We start from the raw sequence: 24,885 nt of genomic DNA, 5'->3' as shown, positions 1-24,885 counted from the left end.
GGAAAACCCACTAACACTCTAATTCCAACAGCAGCGAGGGGGTCTCACAAGTGCAAACAGTCCGTAGGCTGTTCTGGACCTTGCCCAGCTCACTAAAGGAGGTCTGCCCCATCCTAACTGCAATCAGGTCTCATGAGAAGGCACTACCCACTAACTCTGGCGAAATCCAACTCAGAGCACAAAAACATAAAAATATGATTCTTAGGGGAATTTTCCCTCTAAAACTCCAGGCTCGCACAGCACTTTCAAGTTTCTTACTCGGTGACTTAGCTGCTAACCTGACTGATAGGTAGAAAGCACTATCTTTAAAAAGGTCTAACCTGTTTTGTTTTGAAGATTTTATTTATTTATTTGACACAGAGAGAGAGATAGTGAGAGAGGGAACACAAGGGAACACAAGCAGGGGAGTGGCAGAGGGAGAAGCTGGCTTCCCACAGAGCAGGGAGCCCGAGCCCAGAACCCTGAGATCATGACCTGAGCTGAAGGCAGGCGCTTAACTCACGACTGAGCCACCCAGGCGCCCCCTAAGGGTCTAATCTGTTTTTGATGGAAATTCCAAACACATCACTTTTCCTACTTTGCAGAGGTTTTCCTGTCAGTTAATTTTCCACTAGGAGAAGAACTCTAGTCCTGCAACATCTTACCTGTAAGAAAGTCTAGTTCAATATAAAGGATCACACTTAAATCTTCAGAGAACGGAAACTGAATAGCCTGAATGCCTCCCTGCACTCAGTCACTGCCCTCCCACAGGGGTGAGGGAAGGAGGAAGGTTAACTTAAAATTCTAAGAGGTCAAGTATCAGAACCTCACAACTTCCAATCACTTAGAAAAAAAAATGAATGGATATATCCAACAAAGGAAACATTATGGGTGTTTCCTTTTTACACAATGCTTAACTGTATTATACTCTTGGTAAAATGAAATCTGATTAAGACTTTAAAAAGGCTATTTTGAAGGTCAGTTCAAAGCATGTCAAACTTGTCACAGATGACTAAAAGAAAGGCCTTGACTTAGTCTTGTTGGACCAATATATTCTCAGCATCTAAGAGGATACCTGGCACATGAAACATACTCAATAAATATTTGCCAAATCAATTAATTGTGAAAGCTTCTCATTACATTCAAGGCAGAAGTCCATCCAGCACGTTAAACAGCTTATCCTTTAAGAAAATGACCTTAAAAATGGGCACAATCTTTCCAGAGAGCAAGCAGGTAATATACAAGGCTCTGGAAACTTTTGGGGATATGGGCCTAATCCAGCTCCCTTTCTCTGAGAGGTACTCCCTGACCTAGCCACGTCTGTACTAGAGACATGGTCCCCTGGCCAAAGCTTACTGGACCAGGACTAGATACCTGGTCCAACGAGGCTCAGTACGTTCCCTTTCCAAAAACCAGGAATGAGAACAAGCCAGCAAGTCTGGGATGGTGACTTGAACAGAGAAGATAAGCTTAGGAACTGTACAGTACCCAGAAGACTTCTGTCTGTCAAGCGTATACACAAAAGCTGAGAGAGGGGGGAAATGAAGCAGATGCAGAGAAAGACAAAGCGAGACAAGAGACAGCAACTCTCCAGTTCTAGTCCCAAAAGCTGCTCCTGGGTTCCTGAGTTGTTCTAACATGGTTCCAATAAATTCTCCTTTATGCTTAAGCCAGTTTGAGGCAGATTCCTTTACACAGAACAAAGTTTTCACAAAGACATGTTAAAAAAAAATGTAAAAAACATTTATTTTCTCCTGATCCTGTCATTTTTCACTTCCAAGAAAGAACCAAAATTATGTGCAAATATTTATGTTCCAGGATATATACTGCAAAGCTAGACATGAAACGGGAGAGAACCGAGAACAATCTAAATGTCTAAAAAGAGTGAACTGGCTAAATAAACCCTATACAGGTGTCTGCCACTTTCCAGAAGTTCGAGTTATCCCACTTCGCTGTCCCAAAAGACCTACATTATTACCCATTTTCTCTAACTGAAACAAATCCAAAGGGAAAAAGCCGTTACTGTATTAACATAGGTCTGTCATAAAAGCAAGATGGTGAAATGCAAACTTTCAGAAAGTGGGGGCATATGCCTCACTTTATGCCATCGTTTTGGCTTATGAAAGGTTTCACAGGGAAGCTCTATTTTCAATTGGCAGAGAAAACCTGTCCCATATGATAGGATACCATCAAGCCACTCAAAATTAATATTCTTGATGAATACTTTAAAATGTAAAGAAATGCACAAAACACGTTAAAAAATAGGTATTTCAAAAACAATAAGCATAATGCCAATTTTATTTTTAATACAAATGTACAGCATAGAAAAAAGAAAGAAAAGGATCTAAAATATGGAAGTGAGATCAAAGTGAAATTTGATTTTTCTCCCTTGCTGAATTTTCCAAGTGAACATTCATGACTTTTCTAAAAATGAAAAAAAATAAAGTTTTAAGAAATGATAGACTACAACCCCCAGCCAAAATCTGAGTCTCCTTTTATAGCTATGGCATATGCACATACACACACAAACAATTATACTATTAACAAATGTTTTTATTTAAAAATTAACTCACTGATATTAAGCAAAAGAGACTATTTTTCAGTAGGTGGATTTGAGGAGGAAGGTCCTCATTCCAACTGAGGTGAAAAAGAAAGATGACCTCCCAGGCATTATTTATAACTGAGTAAAATTCAGAGAGATAGAGCTTCAGAAATCAAGCTGCCCTGAAACAAAAGCAGAAGGAGTAAAAAAAGTCAAGGAAATGGGTACACTAAGCCTCCTTGTGATCTAGCTTTGTCTTATTTATACACTTCCCAATGCTCTCCCTCTCACTTGACAATCAAAGAGTGTTCTCAACTTGTATGATCCATCCACCCCTTTAAATAAATGTAAATCTCTTGTTTTTCCTTGATGTTATTTGAAATTCCAAAACAGTGGGAGCCACATGGCTTGGATTCATAGAGGGCTCTACCACTTACTGGCTCTGCGACCTTGGGTAAGTGACTCAACCTTTCCTGCATAAAATGGGGATAACAGTACGTATCTCCTAGGGTTACTGTGATTATTTAAAAATTGAATTAGTAGATTCAATGCACCCAGAAAAGTGTCCAGCAAATATTAAGTGCTGTGTAACTGTACTAATACTATAATACTGAGCATTAAAAGGAAAACAATAGTGCAAAGTGCTTTGTTTTCAAACCATATAAGCTTACCTTTTAATCTTCACCTGACAGAACCACTGCTCTAGCAATCCTAACTACTTGTAGTTCCTGAATATGCTTTCCTATTCCTATTCCGACACCTTTGCACACACTGTTCTTTCTGCCTGGGAGGCCTCTGTCTACCTAGCAAACTGCTCCTCATCCTTCCATACTCAACTCCAGCCATCAGCTCACTTGCGAAGGCTTCCATAAGTTATTCTCGCTGAGACAATCTCTTCTCTGGGTACCATGTATTTTCTGACTTCAAATTTACTCTGTTTTCATGTTCATATTCCCTACAAAAGCCTAAGCTCGGAACCAGAGGCTCTAGATACACATTTGTTGGAACTTAAGTAATTCAGGGAGTACTCATTTATTCAACAAATATTTACTGACAGCCAATAAATACATCAATGAACAAAACAAGTAAAAATCCCTGGCCTCATGGAGTTGAGAGTTTCTGAGCTGAGTATGGTACCAGAAGGTATCAGTTTAAGGGCAGAAGAGACATAATATCTCATGGGGCTACACTTAAGAGTAATAGGCATTTGTTATGTTTTGTATTATTATAATTATCAGGGCCTACATCTTCTCTCCATCCAGAAGAGAAGTGCAACCGAAGGACACATTCATCTCTCTGGCAGACTGCGAAGGAGTGTCTTACCCAAACTGTAGAGCTCCATGTGGCTTGTAATAAGAAAAGTGACAAGGGAGAATTAGAGAGGCCCAAGCAGAGCCCCTAGCAGTCTGGGGATGGATGGAAGGTCAAACACTTAGTCAGCAGGTAATGTGCTTCAGGAGTCCAGGATACCCCACAAAGACTAAACATCCTATCTAATGCTAAGTCCAGACTTTCATTCTTCTATCTAATTTTTTAACCAAAGTAATATATACAAATAGCTTTAAAAGATAGTAATACAAGGCTTATAGTACAAATAGCAGTCCCTTGTACAAACCCTCTCCAGACATCTAGTTGTTTCTCTCAGGAAACTACTTGCAAGTCTTTTAGAGATTTCTTCAGGTATTTATCTTCTTATTTTAAAATACATGCTCATTGTGATCTCCCAATTTTTCAATTTAATCATTACCTACTGAATTCTTACCACAGATAACGGAAATTTAGTTCTTATACTACCTTCTCTTATTCCATCCCCTACTACCATTACAGTAATACCACAATTTTTAGTTAAATCCATATTTAAAGTCTGTATTATTAGAATCATGTAAAAAATATTAATCGGTGAGATAATTAGTTTACAGTAATTATACTTTTCTTATACATTTTGTTGTTCCTGGAATTAAAAATGCCTTGCTTTCTTATTTGCCTAGTTTTCTATATTCCTGTCATTAGTTCTTCCCCATACTCTCCAAAGAAGGTATAAAACCACTCTGAATGATGGCTCAAAACACATCACATCATAGAATAAGTCAGTCTATTTTCTTCTCTTGGTTACATCTTTCCAATAGCCTCTATCCTCTTGTCCAAACTAAATTGGTTGGCCTCTAAACCTGTTGTATGATAGCCATCTGGGTTTTGCCTTCATCAAACGGGATTTTTTTCATCTCTCTTTTGTACTGGATTCCCGATTTTCTGGATCCATGTCTTCATCTCTATTGGTTCATTTTCTTATTTTAATGGAGAACATCCTCCAGTAGCTTCCTCAAAAAGAATGCATGGGAGGTAAGTCTTGTGACCTTGCATGTCTACAATGTTTCTGTTCTATCCTCAGACTTTTTTTTTTTTTTTAAGATTTTATTTATTCATTTGACACAGAGAGAGAGAGAGAGAGAGATCATGAGCAGGGGGAGCAGCAGGTAGAGGGAGGGAGAAGCAGGCTCCCCACTAAGCAAGGAGCCTTGACATGGGGCTCGATCCCATGATCCTGGGATCATGACCTGAGCTGAAGGCAGACGCTTAAACAACGGAGCCACCCAGGCGCCCCTCTACCTTCAGACTTGATCAAGAGTTGGACTGGGAACAGAATTTCAAATTGCAAATTGCTTTTCCGAATTTCAAAAACATCATTCCCCATCCTAGCTTCCTGTGCTGTTGCTGCTGCTGCTGACAAGTCTGATGCCATCTGATTCCCAATCCTTGTTTGCAACTGTTTTTCCCTCTGAGGAAGCTTAATATCTCTTATTCCTGTTTTTCTGAAGTTTTGCAATGATGTGCCTTTCAGTATGGGCGTGTGGGTCTTTCTTCATTTGCAGTTTGGTACTCAGTAAATTCTGTTCATCTGGAATATATGAGACATCTGAAAAATTTCCTTATATTAGTTACTGGATGATTTTCTCCCTCTCCATCTTCATTTCTCTTGTCTTAGAATTTCTATTAGTCAGGCAGCAGACCTCTGGTGTGATCCTCTAAAATTTTTCTCTCTTCGTTCGCTGATCACTTCGCCCTTCCCTGTATTAAGAGATTATTCCAATCTCATTTTCAAAACCTTTTTTTATTATCAAGAATCCTTTTTGTTTTCTAATTGTTCTCTTATTCTTTTATCTTGGTCTTGCTCCACAGATGCAATACCTTCTCTTTGAGGATCTAAAGTTATAGTTATTTTGAATTGTCCCATACGATGTTCTTGGTCTGTTTTGATTTTCATTTTAGTGCCTTCCCTTATATATCTGAGACTGTTGGCTGTTATGTTCATATTTAGGAATGAAGGAGTAAGGATGTGGAGCAACTAAAACTCTCATACACTGTTGGTAGGAATGTAAATGGTACACATTTTGGCAGTTTCATTAAAGTTAAAAATACACTTACCATACCACCCAACCACAAGTAGGTATTTAACTAAGAGAAATGAAAGAATATCTCCACACAATGGCTTACATATGAATGTTCACAGTAGTTTTATAGTAACAGAAACAATCCAAAGAGTAGATCCTGTATAAACCTATTTATTAAAATTCTAAAATCTGTAAACTTAATCTGTAGTGACAAAAAGCTGACCAATGTTTGCCTGGGGACAAGACTGGGGGGTGAGAGGAAGGGAGAGATTACCAAGGAACACAAGGAAACTTTTAGAGATGACAGATATGTTCATTATCTTGACTTGATAGTTTCAGCCCAACAAAAATTAAACCTTTTTAAAAATGCGAGTTTCATATTAGTTATACCTTAATAAATCTAGAAAAGAGAAGGAGAATGGAAACAAGAAGGAGAGAGAAAGTATCCAAAATAAAAGAGGCTTTTAGAAAATGAGGTACTAAAAATCAGTAGAAAACCAAAGGGCTGGACTGTATGTAAAAGGGTCTTCTCATTATTTGGTATAAACCCTATTCTCATGTGGCGCTCCCTCCTGCCCTAGACCATTATACTGTGCTTAATATCTGAGTCAAGTGTCCCCCTGGTTAAATTTCTCTAGGGTAATGGCTGACAAACTTTTTCTATAAACAGCCTATAAACAGGTCTTTGCTACAACTGCTCAATTCTGCCATTATAGCACAAAAGCAGCCATAGACAGTATGTAAATGAAAGACATGGTTGTGTTCCAGTAACTTTATTTACAAAAACAGGCAGCAAGCCAGATTTGGCCCAGGTGCAGGCCATAGTTTGCCAATCCCTGCTCTAGAGAATCATATTAGTCTTTCCATCTTTGGGGAACTAATCAATTTCTCTTCAGAAGTGATGGCTATAAAATGCTTTATACCTAAAGAAGATAATTAAGCAAGTAAGATGGGAAACTGAAAATCTAAAAAGAGTTATATGTAATCTTATCAGCTATTAGCAGCAGGGGCAATACTTCTGATAGCTTGCAAAAACTGTTTCATCTGATGAACTGGTATCTAGGACAAACAGAAATCAGAGCAGGAAAAGTACACCTTCAGAAGTTTTTGTGACAAGTGTTTACAAGTGGCTTCCAACTGTTACTTTTGCCTACCTTGACTTTAGCTGGGGGCTTTAAGATATGAATAATACTCTGGGAGATTTCACTCCAGATTATTTTTCATGTAAGTTTAACTGATACACAATGTAACACTTAGTTTCAGGTATTCAAAATAGTGAGTTAACAAGTCTGTATGTTATTCTGTGCTCACCACCAAGGTAGCTACAATCTGTCACCATACGACACTATTACAATACTGCTGACTATATTCCCCTGCGTTCTAATGTTTTATCCCTGGGACTTATTAACTAGAAGCCTATACCTCCCACTCCCTTTCACCACTTTTGGCCATCCCCCCACTACCCTTCTCCTTGGCAAGCATCAGTTTGCTCTCTGTATTTATGCTCTGTTTTTAGACTCCACATGTAAGTGAAATCACATGGTATTTGTCTTTCTCTGTTTCACTTAGCATTATACTCTCTAGTCTATCCACTGTCACAAGATCTCATCCTTTTTTATGGCCAAGTAATACCCCTACATGCGTTTGTATGTTTTACCCATTACTCCATCAAAGGACACTTGGGTTGCTTCCATATTTTGCCTATCGTAAATAATGCTGCAATAATCAAAGAGGTGCTCATATCTTTTTGGATTAGTGTTTTTGTTTTCTTTGGGCAAATACCCAATAGTGGAATTACTGGATTACATGACATCTTTATTTTTAATTTTTTAGGAATTTCCATACTGTATTTCACAGTGACTGTACCAATTTACATTCCTACCAACAGTACATGAAAGTTCTTTTTACTCTACATCCTCTCTAACGCTTATTTCTTGTCTTTTTGATTCTAGCCATGGTGACAGATATCAGGTGATATCTCATTTTGGTTCTCATTTACCTTTCCCTGATGGTTAGTGATATGGAACCTCCTTTCATGTGTCTGATGGCCATCTGCATGTCTTTGGGAAAACAGCTATTCAGGTTCTCTGCCCATTTTTTAATGGGATTTTTGAGTTTTTTGGTGTTGAGTTGTATCAATTCTTTACATACTTTGGAATATTAAAGCCTTATCAGATATATCATTTGCAAGTATCTTCTCCCATTCGTTAGGCTGCCTTTTTGTTTCGTTGATGGTCTCCTTTGCTGTGCAGAAGCTTTTTATTTCAGTCTTGTCCCAACAGTTTACTTTCACTTTTGTTTCCCTTGCCTGATGTCACTCCAGATTATTTTAAAAATCAAATAAACATTCCATGAAAAAGGTGAACTGTGAAATAATACATTTTTTTTAAAAAATAAAGTAAGGCTGCTATCTCATTCTTAATTAAAAGGTCGATTAACTTACACTTCTATAAATTTGTCTCAAATTCATGACTAACTGCCCATAACAAATCTCAAGTTCTGTCAGTGAACACACTCCCCAATTTCACTAAATCCTTTTCCTTTGGCATTACAACTTTTCAGGATAAGTTTATCTGTGCTTCTTGACTCCAGAGGAATAGGAGTGCTAATTTCTTTTCCAATTACTGTATTAGATGACAGAAATACTAGATAAAATGAGATCAGCAATAATCATTCACTGCTCATAAAAAGAACTAAGTTCAGAATTGATCTCTATCTTTAGTTTTCTTTTTAGTCAAAATGATATAATTTGTTCTGGCAAAAGGTGGAAAGGTTTTTTAAAAGGTAACAAATTCAACACATTAGTTGGAGATTTCTAGGGCCTCATCTTTCAGAGCAAAGGAAAGTTTGGTGCTTAACTGACAGAAACTAATAATTACTCCTGTCATTTTCAGACAGAGCTAGTAGGAAAGAAGTTAGTCAATCCATACTGATTTACACAAACATTTGCTTCCTGAACTTGGAGTAAATCAACTTTGGGTAACATGTCTTCTGTGAAGATAATTTTACAGGGCAGCCTCTCCAACCAGCTACCATGTGAAGACAACAGCCCAAGAGTAAACTCCTTTTTCCTGTCTGGTTTTCTCAGCCTTCTCTGTTGGGAAAAAGAAATGCAAGAATCTGTGATCTGGCCTGTCTATTATAATGTTCAACAATTATAAAAACTGAAATCCATAAATACCACCAGGTTTTGATAAACTCTGATATTCTTAAACAATGTAGGTGTGAAAGTATTGTTAACGAACGGACATCAAGGCTGCTATGCTTCAAAGGCATGGAATATTAATATTAATAACAATGGTGACAATATAGCTTACAAACAAATATTTTAAATATCAAATAATTTTAAAAATAATTCATAGCTCACATTTGAAATAAATTATTTTCTATAATAGATTTACCTTCTTATAATATGTTACTTTGGCAATGTATTATAGTAAAATCTTTTTTATAGTAAAATTATTTCTGCATTCCTTGCCCTAAAGCAGGTTGCTAGTTTAGGATGGCAAAGGGAGACTTTTCTAAAACCAGTAACAAGCACTAATGGATATTTTAACTGTATAGTATTTTAGGATTCACACATCTTCAGATATACATTATAATTAATTTACATTAGTAGAGAAAACTGTTACAGTCATAGATGGAGACAGACACTGTTGATTGCTTTTTCAACGTCCATTATTCTCTATTCCTTCTGCTTCCTATGCTAACAAAAACCAATTTTGTTTGGGTGTCTAGCCTCCAAATGTTTGAGAGGCAAATCCTCAGCTCCAGAACCTAAATCAGTCTTGGATCCACTCTTCTTGCCGGTGACTACTTTAAGCATTGGCATGTGACGAAAATGGTCAATGAGATGCAAAGTCTGTTGAGGGCCTCTAACTAAGGTTTTCCCTGCTCTTAAAAAGAGACATTTAAGAATAACTGTTTTTTTTTTGTTGTTTTTTTTTTTTTGCCCCAGAATGTTCATGCGTAAGGATATAAAGCCTGGAGTTACAGCAATGACCATGAGCAATGTTTGCTGACATGCTGATGGTGGCAGAGCAGATAGAGGACCAGAACATGGGTTCTGATGGTGCTGCTGAACTGGACAACTCCAGTAACTCATTAGATGACTAAGTCCACTTACTGTTTTAGCCACTTTTAGTTAGCCTTTCAGTTACATACAGCTAAAAGCAACTGAACTGGTAATTTTAATGCCCATATTACAGATGAGGAAACCAGTTCAGAGAAATTCAATAGATATAAAGGCCAGTCATGATTAGAACCTCTTGCTTTTCTTTAACAAATGTTTAAATATCACTATGAGTGAAGCACTAGGTATACACCAGGTTTTAGGTGTGATGAGGACACAGTTCTTAGTGGGAGATAAACATACCAACAAATAGTAAAATAAATACGATAAAGAGAAACAGAGCAAGGAACTACCAATTCACAAGAGAAAGCATTTAGCTAAGCCAAAAGATGTTAGGGATGAATATATCTGAGAGACAAACTTTTTTCTTGAGTGATTTAAAATTTTAAAAGATAACTTCCTATGACTCTTGTATTTCAAAATAAACATTTTTTTAAAAACGTCCCAAGAAACAGATGTAATCTTATAAAAATAATGTTGAATAAAATAAGAAAGACAGAAAAAAAACATACTCTACATGATTCCATATGTAGGCAAAATTAATCTATGCTGTTAGAAGTCACAATAGTGGTTTCTCTGGTGGAAGGGAACTGGAGTGAAATAAAGAAAGCTCAAAAACTTCATGTAGTAAATATCTGATACTGACATGGGTGCTAGTTACCCAGGTGTTTCAGCTGGCAAAAATATATCTGAACTATATATACATACACATAAATATATACACATATATATGTAGTTTTCTGTATCTATACTATACTTCAGTAGTTTAAAAAACTAATACGTTCCTTATAAAAAATACAGATAATAAAGAGTATAAAAAGTTAAAAGCACCAGCTTCCTTGGTCACCTCTCTGGAATCCCACATTTCTGAGAAATCACTATTAACAGTTCCATGCAAATAATTCTAAATAGTCTAGAAATTTTCCCACATATTTTCTTTTCTTTCTTTCTTCTTTTTTTTTTTTTAAAGATTCTATTCATTTAGCTGGCCACAGGGCTCAATCCCAGGTCCCTGGGATCATGACTGGAGCAGAAGGCAGATGCTTAACTGACTGAGCCACCCATGCACCCTCAACATATTTTCAATTGTAAATAACCATGAATGCATATACACAAATTTTTTTAAATATTTTGCATTTTAAATAAATCCTACTGTAATGTTTTACAATTTGATTTTTTTTACCTTCCATTCATCTTCCTACTCAGGTAAGTACTTCATAATATGCATATATTGTTAACTCATGTATTACTTGCTAATGCACACAGATACATTTGCAGTTGTTTTCCACTTTTCATGTGTGGCTATTTCTGTACTGTACTGTCCTGTAAATGAGCCTGTGGGTCAAACCTTTGCTTACATTAGGTTTAAGTACTAAACAAAGAAGATAAGAAAGAATATTCCAGGTCGAAGAAACGATAGAGCATAACCAAGAAAATGTAAGTATGTGTCAAGTCTGGAGGACAAGGTGTGTATGGGTTCAATGGAGAGGCTCATGGGTAAGATAATGAGGCCACCGTAAGGAGTCTGGATTTCTTCCTAGAGTCTAAGGCAAAGGGAGCTACTGAAGCATCACAAGCAGGAAAGCCAAGATAAAAAGGTTGTATTTTACATCTCCCTGTTAAAAGTGAAAGGTTAGATGATAAAGACAGGACTGGATGCAAGGGGATGCCATGTAAAGGGAGTAAGGGAGCGTTGGCAATGTTAAAGAGCTTGAATAAGCAGGACTTTGCAATTATGGATAAGAGACTGAGAGAGAGACAAAAGCACCATGATGACTTCCACATTTTGCTTGGCCACTAGATAAATGGAATGTCATTAACCAAAAAGGGAAAGAAGTAGAATCTGAAGGGGGTGGATTTGGGGTTCTATCTGGAGAATACGGAGCCCTGGGATATCCAATAAGCTGAAGCTGAAAATGCACATCTGTCTAGAGTTTGGAGAGAGAGGGAAAGAAGAAATAAAGGTTTGGAGGTCACTGGCATTCAGTGGTGGTTTGAGACTGTATGTTACCCATGGTGGGGGGAAAGAACAAGATGAAAAGGAAGACAAGGATGAAACACCACAGAATATTAATTTTTAAAGGGCAGGGTAAGGAAGAAGTGGCTGAGAAGAAAAGTGAGTAGGTGCATTTGAAGCAGTCAAAGAACAAAGAAAGGAAGTTTCTTGGTTCTCTAAAGAAGAAAACCTTAAGAAGGAAATGGTCATTAACCTTAAATGCTACAGTTAGTTCAAGTAAAATGAAGTTAAAAAAAAAAAAGTACTTTAGATTTGGTAGTTATGTTACTAGAAGTTTCAGTGAGCTCACTAGAGCAGAATGAAGATGGAAACTGACTACAACGGGTTGATAATGGGCTATAAGGTACGGAAAAAGTAACATCAAATAGAGACTAAGCCAAGATTAAGCTTTTTAAGAAGTTTAATCATGAAGTGACACAAAGAAAGGGCAATGGCAGAAAGAAATTAAGTAACAAAGAAATGCTTGTTATTTAAAAGATAAAAGAAGGGACGCCTGGGTGGCTCAGTTGGTTAAGCAGCTGCCTTCAGCTCAGGTCATGATCCTAGCGTCCTGGGATCGAGTCCCACATCCGGGCTCCTTGCTCGGCAGGGAGCCTGCTTCTCCCTCTGCCTCTGCCTGCCATTCTGTCTGCCTGTGCTCGCTCGCTCTCTCTCCCTCTCTGACAAATAAATAAAATCTAAAAAAAAAATAAATAAATAAAAGATAAAAGAAATGTAAGCATGTTTTGTAAAGTCAGGAGAACCCAAAGAAGGTACAACAGACGGAAATAAGTGATGTAGCAACACCACAGAGGAGACTGTTTCTAGATACATCACATTTCCAGACTGCTGGCCTAGCTCATTTACTGTTTTATACTACTTCACGTCATAGAAGTTTTCCTTTTCTGAAACTAAGAGAAAGCTGCTCTGAATTGAAACAGTTAAAAATGTTATTGAACATTCTTAAAACATTCAAGTAGGAAGCAATATTGAGAATATTTTTTCTCAAAAAAAAAAAAAAGGAAACTGAACTATTTGAATGGAAAATCTTTGAATGGGAAAATGCCTGAGCATGGACATTATAGGCCACATTACTAGACTACTAGCTTCTTGAAAGCCTAATGAATTAATATATTTGAAAACACTTGCTATATGTCTACTATGCTAGGCTTGAGGGGTACAAATATGAGGAAGACACATTCTCTATCCTCAAGGAGCTTACAAATAATTACAACACAGTGCAATGAAAACAAATAAGAGAGGTGGGCACAAATACCATGAGTACACAGAAGAGTGATACCTATCTAGCTTTGCCTGGAGAGTAGAAAGAAGTCAAGGAAAACTTTCTAGAGGATCTTGCTTACATTGGCTCTTCAAAGGATAAGTAGGATTTTACCAGGTAAAAAGGAAAGAGAATTCATGCATAGAGAACAGCATATGCAAAGGCACAGAGAACGGAGAGAGACCAGTATAAAGAGGTGACACTAGGGAACTTCTGGGATACGTAAGGCAGGGAAGGATGCAAGAGAGTCAATCAAGAATGAGCTGCTAAAAGCATCAGTGCTAATGAGCTTGAACATCTTGAAGGTGATGACCAGTCACAGGAAAATAACACTCCAAGATTTTCTTTTCTTTTTTTATTGTAATCCCAATGTAGTTAACATTCAGTGTTATTATTAGTTTCAGGTATGCAATATACTGATTCAACACTTCTACCACCTAGTAGTCATCAAGATAAGTGTACTCTTTTTTTTTTAAAGATTTTATTTATTTATTTGACAGACAGAGATCACAAGCAAGCAGAGAAGTAGGCAGAGAGAGAGAGGAGGAAGCAGGCTCCCCGCCGAGCAGAGAGCCCGATGCGGGGCTCGATCCCAGAACCCTGGGATCATGACCTGAGTCGAAGGCAGAGGCTTCAACCCACTGAGCCACCCAGGCACCCCAAGATAAGTGTACTCTTAATCTCCTTTACCTATTTCACCCATCACCCTTTCCATCTCACCTCTGGTAACCATCTGTTCATTATAGTTAAGAGTCTGTTTCTTGGTTTATCTCTTTCCCCTCTTTATTTGTTTCCTTTCTTAAATTCCATACATGAGTGAAATCATAAGGTATTTATTATTCTCTGTCTTATTTCGCAGAGCATTTTACTCTTTGATCATCCATGTTATGGCAAATGACAAGATTTTGTTCTTTTTATGACTGAATAATATTCCATTGTGCATGTATACCACATCTTTATCCATCCATTTATTGATGAACAGGGGTCACTTCCATAATTTGGCTAAATAATGCTGCAGAAACCACGGGGGTGCATATATCCCCTTGAATTACTGTTTTCATATTCTTGAGTAAATACCGAGCAGTGAGATTATTGGATCGTAGGGTACTTCTATTTTTAATTTTTTGAAGAACCTCTATACTGTCTTCCCCAGTGGCTGCACCAGTTTGCAGTCCCACCAACAATGTACAAGGGTTCCTTTTACTCCATATCCTCAGCAACACTTGTTTCTTGAGTTTTTGATTTTAGACATTCAGAAAGATGTAAGCTGCTATATCTCATTGTGATTCTGATTTGCCTTTCCCTGATGATGAGTGATGTGGAGCATTTTTTCATATGTCTGTTGGCATCTTTGGAGAAATGACTGTCTATGTCTTCTGCTCTTTCTTAATTGGATTATTTGCTTTTTAGTGTTGAGTTTTATAAGTTCCTTAAACATTTTGGATACTAACCCTTTACTGGATATGTTGTTTGCAACATTTTCATTCTTTGCACCCTCCAGGGACCTAGTACCATACCTTCCACTATGGAAAACTCACAATAAATGTATGTGGAATAAACAGAGAAGAGTCAGAATCTTAGAATGATAAAGACATTTGAAAAAACACAGATCCCAAGGAAAAGGAAATACATTGAAGGAAGAGACTACTTGAAAGCACAAAGTAATTTAATAATGAAGTCAGAGTTCTACTGGCTAAAGCCCCATTAAATAAGCATTTGTTGTGCACACCATCTACCAGTCAAAAGTTAAGATTAATGTTCTCCAAAGAGTCAAAGTGAAGAGTCCCTAAATACAGAGCTTGAAAAAAGTTCCACAACCTTAGACTTTGTCTAGATTTTCATTTGAGCAAATGTTCTTCAATAAGTAAGAAATAAATATAGAAAGAAAACAAAATACAATAGATCCCAGTAGTTCAGTGTCAAAACATGTAACATCCAATGATGAACATTAAGAATTTCAAACTGAACTGAAAAAGTCATTCCACGGGGCACCTGGGGGGCTCAGTCAATTAAGCATCTGACTTCATTTTGGCTCAGGTCATGATCTCACAGCTGTGGGATCCACACTGTGCTGGGAGTTGAGCCTGCTTAAGATTCTCTTTGCCCCTTCCTGCTCCCTCCCCCCTGCTTTGTCTCTCTTCCTCTCAAAAAAGAATAAAATAAAAATAAAAATTCATTCCATTTGACAGCATCAAAAATAAATGATTAGAATGAACTAAAAAGACTGCCCCAACCTACTACGAGAAGCAGAATTGCTGCATTTGGCAATAATCACCACCTTACTTGATTCCCTCCACCACACTCACATAAAATATCCTACAATAACATGGCACACATTATTAAAATATGAGTTACTTCATCAAGCTTCTTTGTCAATCTTTGATTAGTTAGGTACAACTACTGGCAATAGCAACAAATGCACTCCAAGAATAAAAGATATAAAAAGAAAAAACAGGGTAAGAAGCTGATCCCCTGTGTACACAAGAGGAAGTAAATTTAACAAACAACTGGACCAATGGTGTCCCATAAATAACTGTGCAGGAGGGATGAACTTGACTGAATCCTAGGGAACTCCTAAGCTCTGGACAAAGATGAGGAAAAATTCCCACCATAATTTAAGACTCTCTAATAAAATAACAATCTTAAATTCTAATGTGATGAGCCAATCACACTAGTTTGGTTATGAATGAAAAAGGGCAACAATCTACAGTCACCAGCATCAGAGGCTGGAGATAGTCATCTATCAGGTTACCATTATTAGACTACAAGAACTAATTTACTTACTTGACTCCAATGCAATGAAGCCTAAAGGTAATGTAATTATTGTGCCTAATGTCCTATTTCAAAAAATATTTGATAAAGGTCCACAGAATAGTTTAAGAATACAATTTACCAAATAAAACGGAACAAAGAATATAGTGATCTGGATTCTAGTCTCAAATCAGATACTGATTAATTATATATATATAATCACAGCTAAGTCAAAACAGTCCATGCCCCAGTTTATGTATTACAGTGATGTACTTACTCATGACTGCATTAAATGTTCTAAGTTCTTAAAAAAAGTAGTACGTGGAAAAAAAAAAAGTAGTACTTGACCATTAAGATGAAGGTGTTCCATATGAGATGAAGTTAACCACTATGACTAAAGCTAACCTATTCCATTGAAATAGAACTTACCTCCAAAAACATTCAGTGCACTCAATAGATACATATACATGATAAATACATATACAGATACATATACAATGATACACGTTCATTAACTCCTAAAAGGCATTATTCAAACATTCCATAAATAAGGAAACAGATATATTAAATTATTAACTCAAAATCTATGAAAAAGTCTATTTCAGGAACAGAATCAAACTCCAGTTTCCCCTCCCCCACCCACAGTCCCTTTTTCAAGTCACCTACTTAGCTTAAATAATGTTGTTCTATGCATCAGAAACATAATTAGTTATGACAGGAACGGAAACTTCTCTCTCAAAGGCTTCAAATCCATTTTAGTAAGGTATGTTCAAAATTTAAAATGAGAATGGCTTCATAAATGGCAACTATTTATCAAACCCAGAAAGTATTTCATCTTATAATAGGTTAAGCAATCTATAAGGAATAGAGACTATAATTTTTAAACATAGAGTCGGAAAAGCAAAGCAGTAGCAAAGGCCAAAGACTATGAAGGTGTCTACCTCTCTAAAAAAGGAATAAGAAAAATAGGATAAAGGGTAAAAGGAAAATAAAACCTAAAACTGAAATGTTTCTAAGTATTCTAAGTTTCTAAGTATTCTAAGGAACACTATGGAATATCTGTACCATGGACAAGTGGCTTGAAAAATAAACCTCCAGTTAAGCATCAGATACCTATTAACTCATCTCCCACATTAGCAAAATGCTTTTTTCCCCCCACAGGGTACCTCCTGGGAAAAACTAAGTACTGTCATATTTGCTGTTAATCTGATACAGCATTTTCTGGAGGCTATTTGGAAATAAGTAGTAAAAAATATGTTTCTATAAAAAATATATATACTTAAGTTCTTTCAAGAAAAAGAACTTAAATTCTTTTATACTAACTTTAACCAAGTAAGGTAGATGGATTGTTTTCAATTCTTTATATTCTGTTATAAAATTATTATCCACACCCTTTATCATGTAACTTTGCAGGGCTTGGCCACATGATTTGTTTCGGCTAATGAGATTTTTAAAGACTTGATGCCAGCAGGGGCTTAAAAATGTATTTTGGTCTGCTTCTGGTCTTCTGGTGAAATGGGTATGCCCCAGATAGTTGCTGCCTCTTTGTGGCAGGCCTCAAAGTGAACAGGTACAGAGCAGAGCTGGCAGGGCCAACCAACCCACAAATTCAAGTAGATGTGTCTAGGCCTAGATCAGGAAAGCAGATGTGTCTAGCCTAGATCAGGAAAACTCAAGGTGATATAGAGACCCAATGAGAAAATAAATGTTGTAAGCTACTCAATACAACACTGGTTTGTTATGCAGAACTATTACAGCAATAGCCGACCAATACATCCAGTAATCTCACACCTAAGAATGTATCCTAAGGCAATCAGAGACAAACAAATTCACACATGCATTTCTACCATAGCAATATTTGTAACAGCAAAAAACTGGAAATATCCCATCATCAAATATTAGAGGAATAACCAAATTATCATCTATAGCCAGGCCACTAAGTATTTGAACCTATAAAAATCGTAGTTTTAAAAAACACTAAAAAATGTTAGATGTTCATAATACTTTCAGTTTAAAAAGCATAAAATGCAAGATGACTGTTTTAAAAAACTATCTAACCTCTATTCTGACAAGCAAAAGACCACACATCATGCCAAAATGAGGAAGGGGTGCAAAATAAGAATGAACCCTATTAAAGAAATTAATAGTTGCTTCTATACTTCAGTATTAGTAGTATTTAAAACAGATGGATTCTATGAATAGAGTGTTCATATACCATGAGGAGAATGTCACTGGATATTTAAATGCTAACTCTCTCTAGAACAAACAAAAGTTTGGTGTTAAAAATTTTTTAAATAATGTTTCTTGTCTATTTCTGGTTATAAAAAGGCAACATATTTATTGTAGAGATTAAAGCAAACATACATAAGACCTCAAAGAAAAAATAAACCACCTGTAAATTCGTCACCTTCCAACACTCCATAGTGACACTGTTTCTATTATGTGTTTACATGCCTACATACATACATACATAAGACACAGTCAAAAGTGGGATTATAATGCATATGGAGCTGCATGTACTTTCTCACTTGCTTTATCAAGAGCACATCCTCTATCATTAAAATATTTTTGAAATCGTGATTTTTTTAATGGCTCCATACCATGTAATTGGTTTAACCAATCAAGTCTGGGGATTTCCTGAGTTAAAACTGTCAACCACAAATTAAAGCCCTGTGGGCCAAGGAGCTCATTTCAAAATCTGCAATAGGGAGTTTATTCAAAAATCTCAAGTTACAGTTTGAAAACACTGGAACCTTCTAACCAAGAATTCAATGAAATTCACTGAGTTTTGGCCATGAAAGATGCTCACTAAAGACCATATTTTCCCAAATGGAGCATAACATTTCATAATTAGTCTTGAGGAAGAAACTGATTAAGTACCAAAGATTGAGGTAGTAATAACAAATAAGAATAAGTGCCACTGTAAGAATTAATGACATTCACAATGTTTGTTTTTTTAATAAAGCAAAAAAAGAGCATGTGTGCATCTATTACTTGTATAAATTTTTAAGTGGCTATAGAAAAAATGACAATAGAAAAGTGAACATAGTATAAAAGGAATAGAAACAAATAATGATAACGGTTAGCAGCTGTTAATTCTGGAATATGACATTCTTTGTACTTTGCTGAACTTAGCATTTTTCTCACAACCAAAAAAATTAATGTTAAATTAAAATATCTGTCACGTGAGTAAGGTAATTCAGATTTTAGTAATGAAAGTAAAAGGAAAATCAGTGTTTTGCCAGAGGCTAAGTAGATCTTTTGAGAAGGAAAAACAAAATGCTAGGCATTCAGCATGAGGCGTTTGTTGTAAAATAAAACTATTACAAACTGAATATCAATGTTTTATGTTGGAAATAAGTCTGAGTAAGGCCCAGCTTCTGAACTTTATAGCTGTGCTTTCTTCAAGTACTAGCCTACCTAAAAATGATATATTTCGTGTTCTATCAAAAGGTTGTTTTAACAGTTAAGAAAATATTTTTAAAATTGCAAGATTGCATTTCAGTTTCTAACTCCATTTCTCTTTACTTTCTTTACTTTGTATACCTAAGTTTTTCCTGATGGCAGGCCCATTTTTTAAAATTCTAGTTTCTAAAATTCAAACTTAGTTCAGATGACAGAGTTTACCACTTGGTGAAATGTCTAACTGAACATAAACATAAATGGTTACAATTTTCTATTAACTGAAGTCCCTAGTTAAAAAAAAAAAGAAATTAAAGAAAAAGTTATAGAAATAAACTAAATCTTTATATCAGTTCCCACAAAAATTTCAAATAAATGTAAATTTTTTCAATTGCCCCATTTTCCCCAAATGTAGCTTTAGATTGTCTTAACTTTGTGACAGCATCCCCCACCCATACTCCACTAATCAGTTCTCACCTTCTTTCCTGGCTGCAACACGTGAATTTTTCAGCAAAAGTGACTCATTCATTGGCATCTTGTCAAACTAACCCTGAAACTATAAGGAGGCTCAGCGCTAACAGAATTCTAAAGCTAGAACACTTCCACTAACACACATCATTTTGACTTTAGAGAACTGAATCACTTTCAGAGCCAAATACATACTAACGAACTCTGTTTATATTTTTCCTTACAAATTGTTCTCTACCACTCTATCTCCTCCCAATTTTAGTTTGGCAATTCCCTAATCTAAAATATCTCCTGTCTCTAGAGAAGACAAGGGGGGTATGCAGAAGCATAAGAACAGGAACAGGGAGAAAAAAAGCTGTTGTTCACTCAGCTTGGAAAAAGATTCTGTTCTGAACAATTAACAACTCATATCCATTCCACATAGTTCTCAAAATTTATTTCTCCTCTTAGTTAAGTGAAAACAAAATAGAAAACACAATACAGACACAATCAGAAATCTCCAGGGATACATTACTCTCATTACTATTATTTCACTAAACGAAAGTTTAAAAAAAAAAAAAAAACACATGAAAATCAATTATTGAGAACTATTTACTCAAAAATCTTCAATAAGATGTCACTAGCAGGAATTATGAATCGCAAATCACCTTATGCTTTTGGTTCACATGTTCACCTACACCAAGACAGAAAACTCCCTTTAACCAGAGGGAGAGTGGTGGGGAAGGAACAGGAAACAAATGCTTTGTCAGATTACCATAGACATTTACTAAGAGCTCTATCAATTGTCACACTCCACCTGGTGGCAGGAGCTGCCTGAAGTGGTGAAGTAGAGGTCATTATACAAGAAATTCCAAAGAAAACTTTGCAGATGTCCTTGGAAAAAAAGCAAGATGCTCTTCTCTTGCTCTATATAAATAAATCTAACAAGGGGCCACCAATGTTTCTTCATATAATAGGTCACTATCTAATAAAGAATAACATAAAGGTATGACACTAATCAGAATGGGAGACCTACATTTACAGCAATTTATTTACAACCATTTCCTCCACGGTAAGTTACATATCATCTCAAGCCTTTACAACAGGTTAACAAGACACATCCAGCAACTACAAGATTCTCTATCACATACTCCCACTAACTTTCTTTACCTCTTTCCCCTATGGGTAAACTATAGAGTTTAATTAACATAGTTAACAGCAGCCTGCCACATTGCTTTTAGGTATCTGCCAGGAACATATACCCATGGGATACTCTAGACACTGATTTCAACCAAAAATAAAAATAGATAAACAGAGCTCAAACAAAATTAAAACTGAGTCTGGCTGCCCACACTTATTTTCACACATGAGGAAAAATAGCAGTTCTCCTAGAAGCCTCGAGCAGACATATCTTTAGAACACAATGTTAAAAATATGCCCCCTCCCCCTTTTTTCCCTACCTGTTTCTCACTCAAAGCTGTGATTTTGGCTTGGAGTTCATGAAGCTGTTTCTTTAAATCAGCATTCTGATTGGAAAGAAAAAATATCTGTGAGAAAGATATTTCATTTGTTAACAGAATAGTAGCAAGAAGACTTTATGCATACTGTATTACAAATGATGAAGCAATCTTAAGCATTTAGCCAATCAAATTTGTCATGCATTAAATATTATCACCACCTAATGCACAGATCCTAAATGTAGCTCCTAAAACTGGAACAGGAGCAGTTCCTTCGCAATTGTTTCAAATTACAAGAAGTTTTATATCTTAGCATCTTGTACTGTAAGAGTATTCCTTTCTATTGAAACCCTGTTATTCTTTATAGAAAGTATCAGTTGACAAAAAACCCCAAGCTCCACTAATCAGACAAAAGCAGGAAAATGGAAGTTATAAGTATGCATACACTGCATACTTAAAGGCATTATCAATAAAGATAAGAGTTTTTCTCTACTTGCCCTCTCTCATTTAGTAGAGTACATTTGTTATTTTAGCCTAGATTTGAAATGCTGTCAGTGCTGCAACCGCCTTAACACTACATCATTCAAATTAACACACTGACTACCAGGGTATTTTCTCAGTTCTAAAATTCTAGGAATCAAAAAAGAATACTATTTTAGATGAGATACACTGAGTGTGCTTGCTTTTTACTCAAGTGGGGAAAAATCCAAAATTAAAATTTTCAAATGCTTAATGTAGCAGGACAGTCTACTAACAGACTGAACACCATTCCAATAAAAGACTACTTTTTCTTCATTGTTTCACATGCATTTCTTTTGATTTCCCCTGCTTGGTCTTCTGCCAGAGGTGGGGCACACATCCTCCCCCTCATGTTTACTCTACATTGTCTTTTTTATATTTGATATAAGGCTTCACTAATGAGATCACTCACAAGACTGTCCAACTACTTACTGCCCCTTCAGATTCTTTTGAGTTAAGATTACTCTGTTACATGACCATCAGCTCTATCAGAAATGCTAAAATTTTCTAATATTTCAGTTGCTGACAATGTAGGTTACCATATTACATATGAAAGAGTCTATTAATCTAAGGTCTACTGCCTCTTGGTTCCCTAAATCTAATTTAAATTTTAATACACTTTAAAAAATAAATAAAAATGGAAAAGCTTCTCAAAGAAGCAGGACTGTCAAACAGGAGTTAAATGTGGGCCATAATGCCAGCCCTCAGAATCCATGGATTATGTTAACACACACTAGTTAGGTCACTGGGTGCTAAGTTTTTGGAGAAATGAATATATTTCCCATTTCCAAAAATATCAATCTGCTTCAGTACCATTCTTTAATCCTGGAATTTATTTTCTTAACTTTACAACAAGGAATGTATGGTATGTTTAACAGCCATATATATGTGTGTGTGTGTGTGTGTGTGTGTATAATACACACACACACACACACAAATGGTCCTAAACGTTCTGTTAAAAGATTTATGGGTAAACAAATCCTGAAAGTCTGATAAATATTCTCCAAACTTGTGACCCACTGCCTAATGGCTACAAAAGAAACACTACCTGAACAATAAATGTAATCATCAAAGGCAAAATAACTTTTTAGGAAGATTTCTCTTCAGGGATAGAGAAGAAAATGTCTAAGTCAAAAACTCCTATGAGAATTTAAAGAGAAAATAACATCTGCTGGGTTATCATACAAGGTACTTTTAAACCCTCTTTAAGAGCTCTAAGATAATTTTTAAAATTTTCTTTAAAAATTATTCTGAAATTATTTAATCATAGTGGAATTAAGTATTTAAACGTTCTGTACTGTACCTGTACTATATAAGCTATGAGAAGGTAAGAATTGTTCTGGGTCATATACAATAATTTGGAGAATACAAAGTCTCAAAAGCTGATTCTGAATAAGTAGGCTTATGGAAGTGAAATGCAAACCATATGAAGAATATTAACTCAATTTTCCCCCCAAATACTCAAAGAAATGAACATAAAAGTAAAATAACAGAAACAAAGATAAAATGATAGCTACACTATAACAGATTGACTGGATTTTTCTAAACACTTGTAACATGAAGACTAATGTGCTAAAAATGACTGCTGCTAGAGAGGAGATAGTTTCTAAAACTTAAGTCCTGGTCTGTATTTTAGCATCTTATAGTTATTTTTAATTATTTTAATTTAAAAATTAAATGAATAAAAGTAGTACTTTACCTGTGGATCCTGCTTCATTTGAGCGACCAGTTTCTAGTAATAAAGAGAGAAAAAGAGCCATCAGTCTTATATATTAATCCACTATGGCTAATTGGACTTGGCCCCCAAAATCTAAAATTTTAAGTTTCCCAGAAAAAAAGAAGCAACACGCAATCAAAACAGACCAAAAGCTTCTATGAGCCGTATAAAAGGTTACTGAGACACTCTTCTTAATATATACATATATATATATACACCAAACTACCACTTTGTGTTTGAAATTAAAAGCTCCTGCTTTTTAACAAATCTGGAGATGGGGAGGGGGATGGGGGCTTTTAAAAAGGAATTTAAACAAGCTGGATGCTCCAAAAGCCAAACATCCCTTTAAAATGTTGTCATTGTTTAGAGTCCCAAAAAGCCTGGAAAGAAGCTGCGCCCCTAACAAAACAGGCCTGTTTGTATACAGCAAACTACAGATCTGGCAAGTCTGTTGGTTTGGTTCTTACCACAAAAGGAGGCTAGTATCAGCTGCGGACTTGGCCACTGTCTTCTCTGGGCGGGGGTGGGGGGGGGTGGGGGGGGCAGGGGGGTGCATTCCACGGAGCTGTGATGCTCAGTATTTGAGAGTAAGGAAGTGAAGGAGCAACAACACAAATTCTACCTACCTGGGCTCCTCTGGGAAGGCGAGTGCTACCAGAATACTCAAAAAGAAAGACCTTTACTCAGGAAAGCAGAAGTCCAAATAAAAGAAAAAGAAAGAAAAATGGACGTCTTCTGACCTAATCCAACTTCTAAGAGCATCACTGCCCAAAAATAACAATAACCAGGACAGAAAAATTTGAAGGACAAAAAAATATCAGAAAGCTGATTCTTAAAAATTATCTGGGAATAAGCTGTTCCCCAAGTGAATTTTTCATGTAACTAAAAAATCTGTCCCTCTCTTTGAGTGTCAAGGTACTTTAAAATTTTTTACTCATAATATTTCTAAAATACATACTTATCTGTCCTTATCTTAAAGAGAAAAAAAGTCAGCTTTGACAGATACTTAGAGGCATGATTACATCAGTTAATATACTATTCTATAAACAGTGTACCAGGCCCTTAAAACAAAGGCCCCAAACTGCTATGATTTAAAGAGTTCTCATTGTCTGCATTTTAGTTTTTCGATCTACTTCTTTTTTTTTTTTTAAGATTTTATTTATTTATTAGAGAGAGAGAGAGAGAGAGAGAGAGAGCATGAGCACAGGCAGAGTGGTAGGCAGAGGCAGAGGGAGAAGCAAGCTCCCCGCTGAGCAAGGAGCCCGATGTGGG

The 24,885-nt window shown here is 36.2% G+C and overlaps 1 protein-coding gene across 1 annotated transcript in view; it reads right to left on the bottom strand.

Moving 5' to 3' along the window:
* Nucleotides 1-24,885, bottom strand: part of LOC111149723 (PHD finger protein 21A) — a 194,435-nt gene that overhangs the window by 129,033 nt on the left and 40,517 nt on the right. The window contains 2 exon segments of the mRNA XM_022506959.1: nucleotides 21,381-21,446; nucleotides 23,596-23,628. Coding sequence (XP_022362667.1) covers nucleotides 21,381-21,446; nucleotides 23,596-23,628 — 99 coding nt within the window.

The sequence above is a fragment of the Enhydra lutris genome, unplaced genomic scaffold (assembly GCF_002288905.1).
Source record: "Enhydra lutris kenyoni isolate GAN:26980312 unplaced genomic scaffold, ASM228890v2 scaffoldscaffold22, whole genome shotgun sequence".
In the NCBI taxonomy this organism is placed as follows: domain Eukaryota; kingdom Metazoa; phylum Chordata; class Mammalia; order Carnivora; family Mustelidae; genus Enhydra; species Enhydra lutris.
Note: the sequence above shows the minus strand (reverse complement) of the source record. Positions and strands in the feature narration are given on the sequence as shown.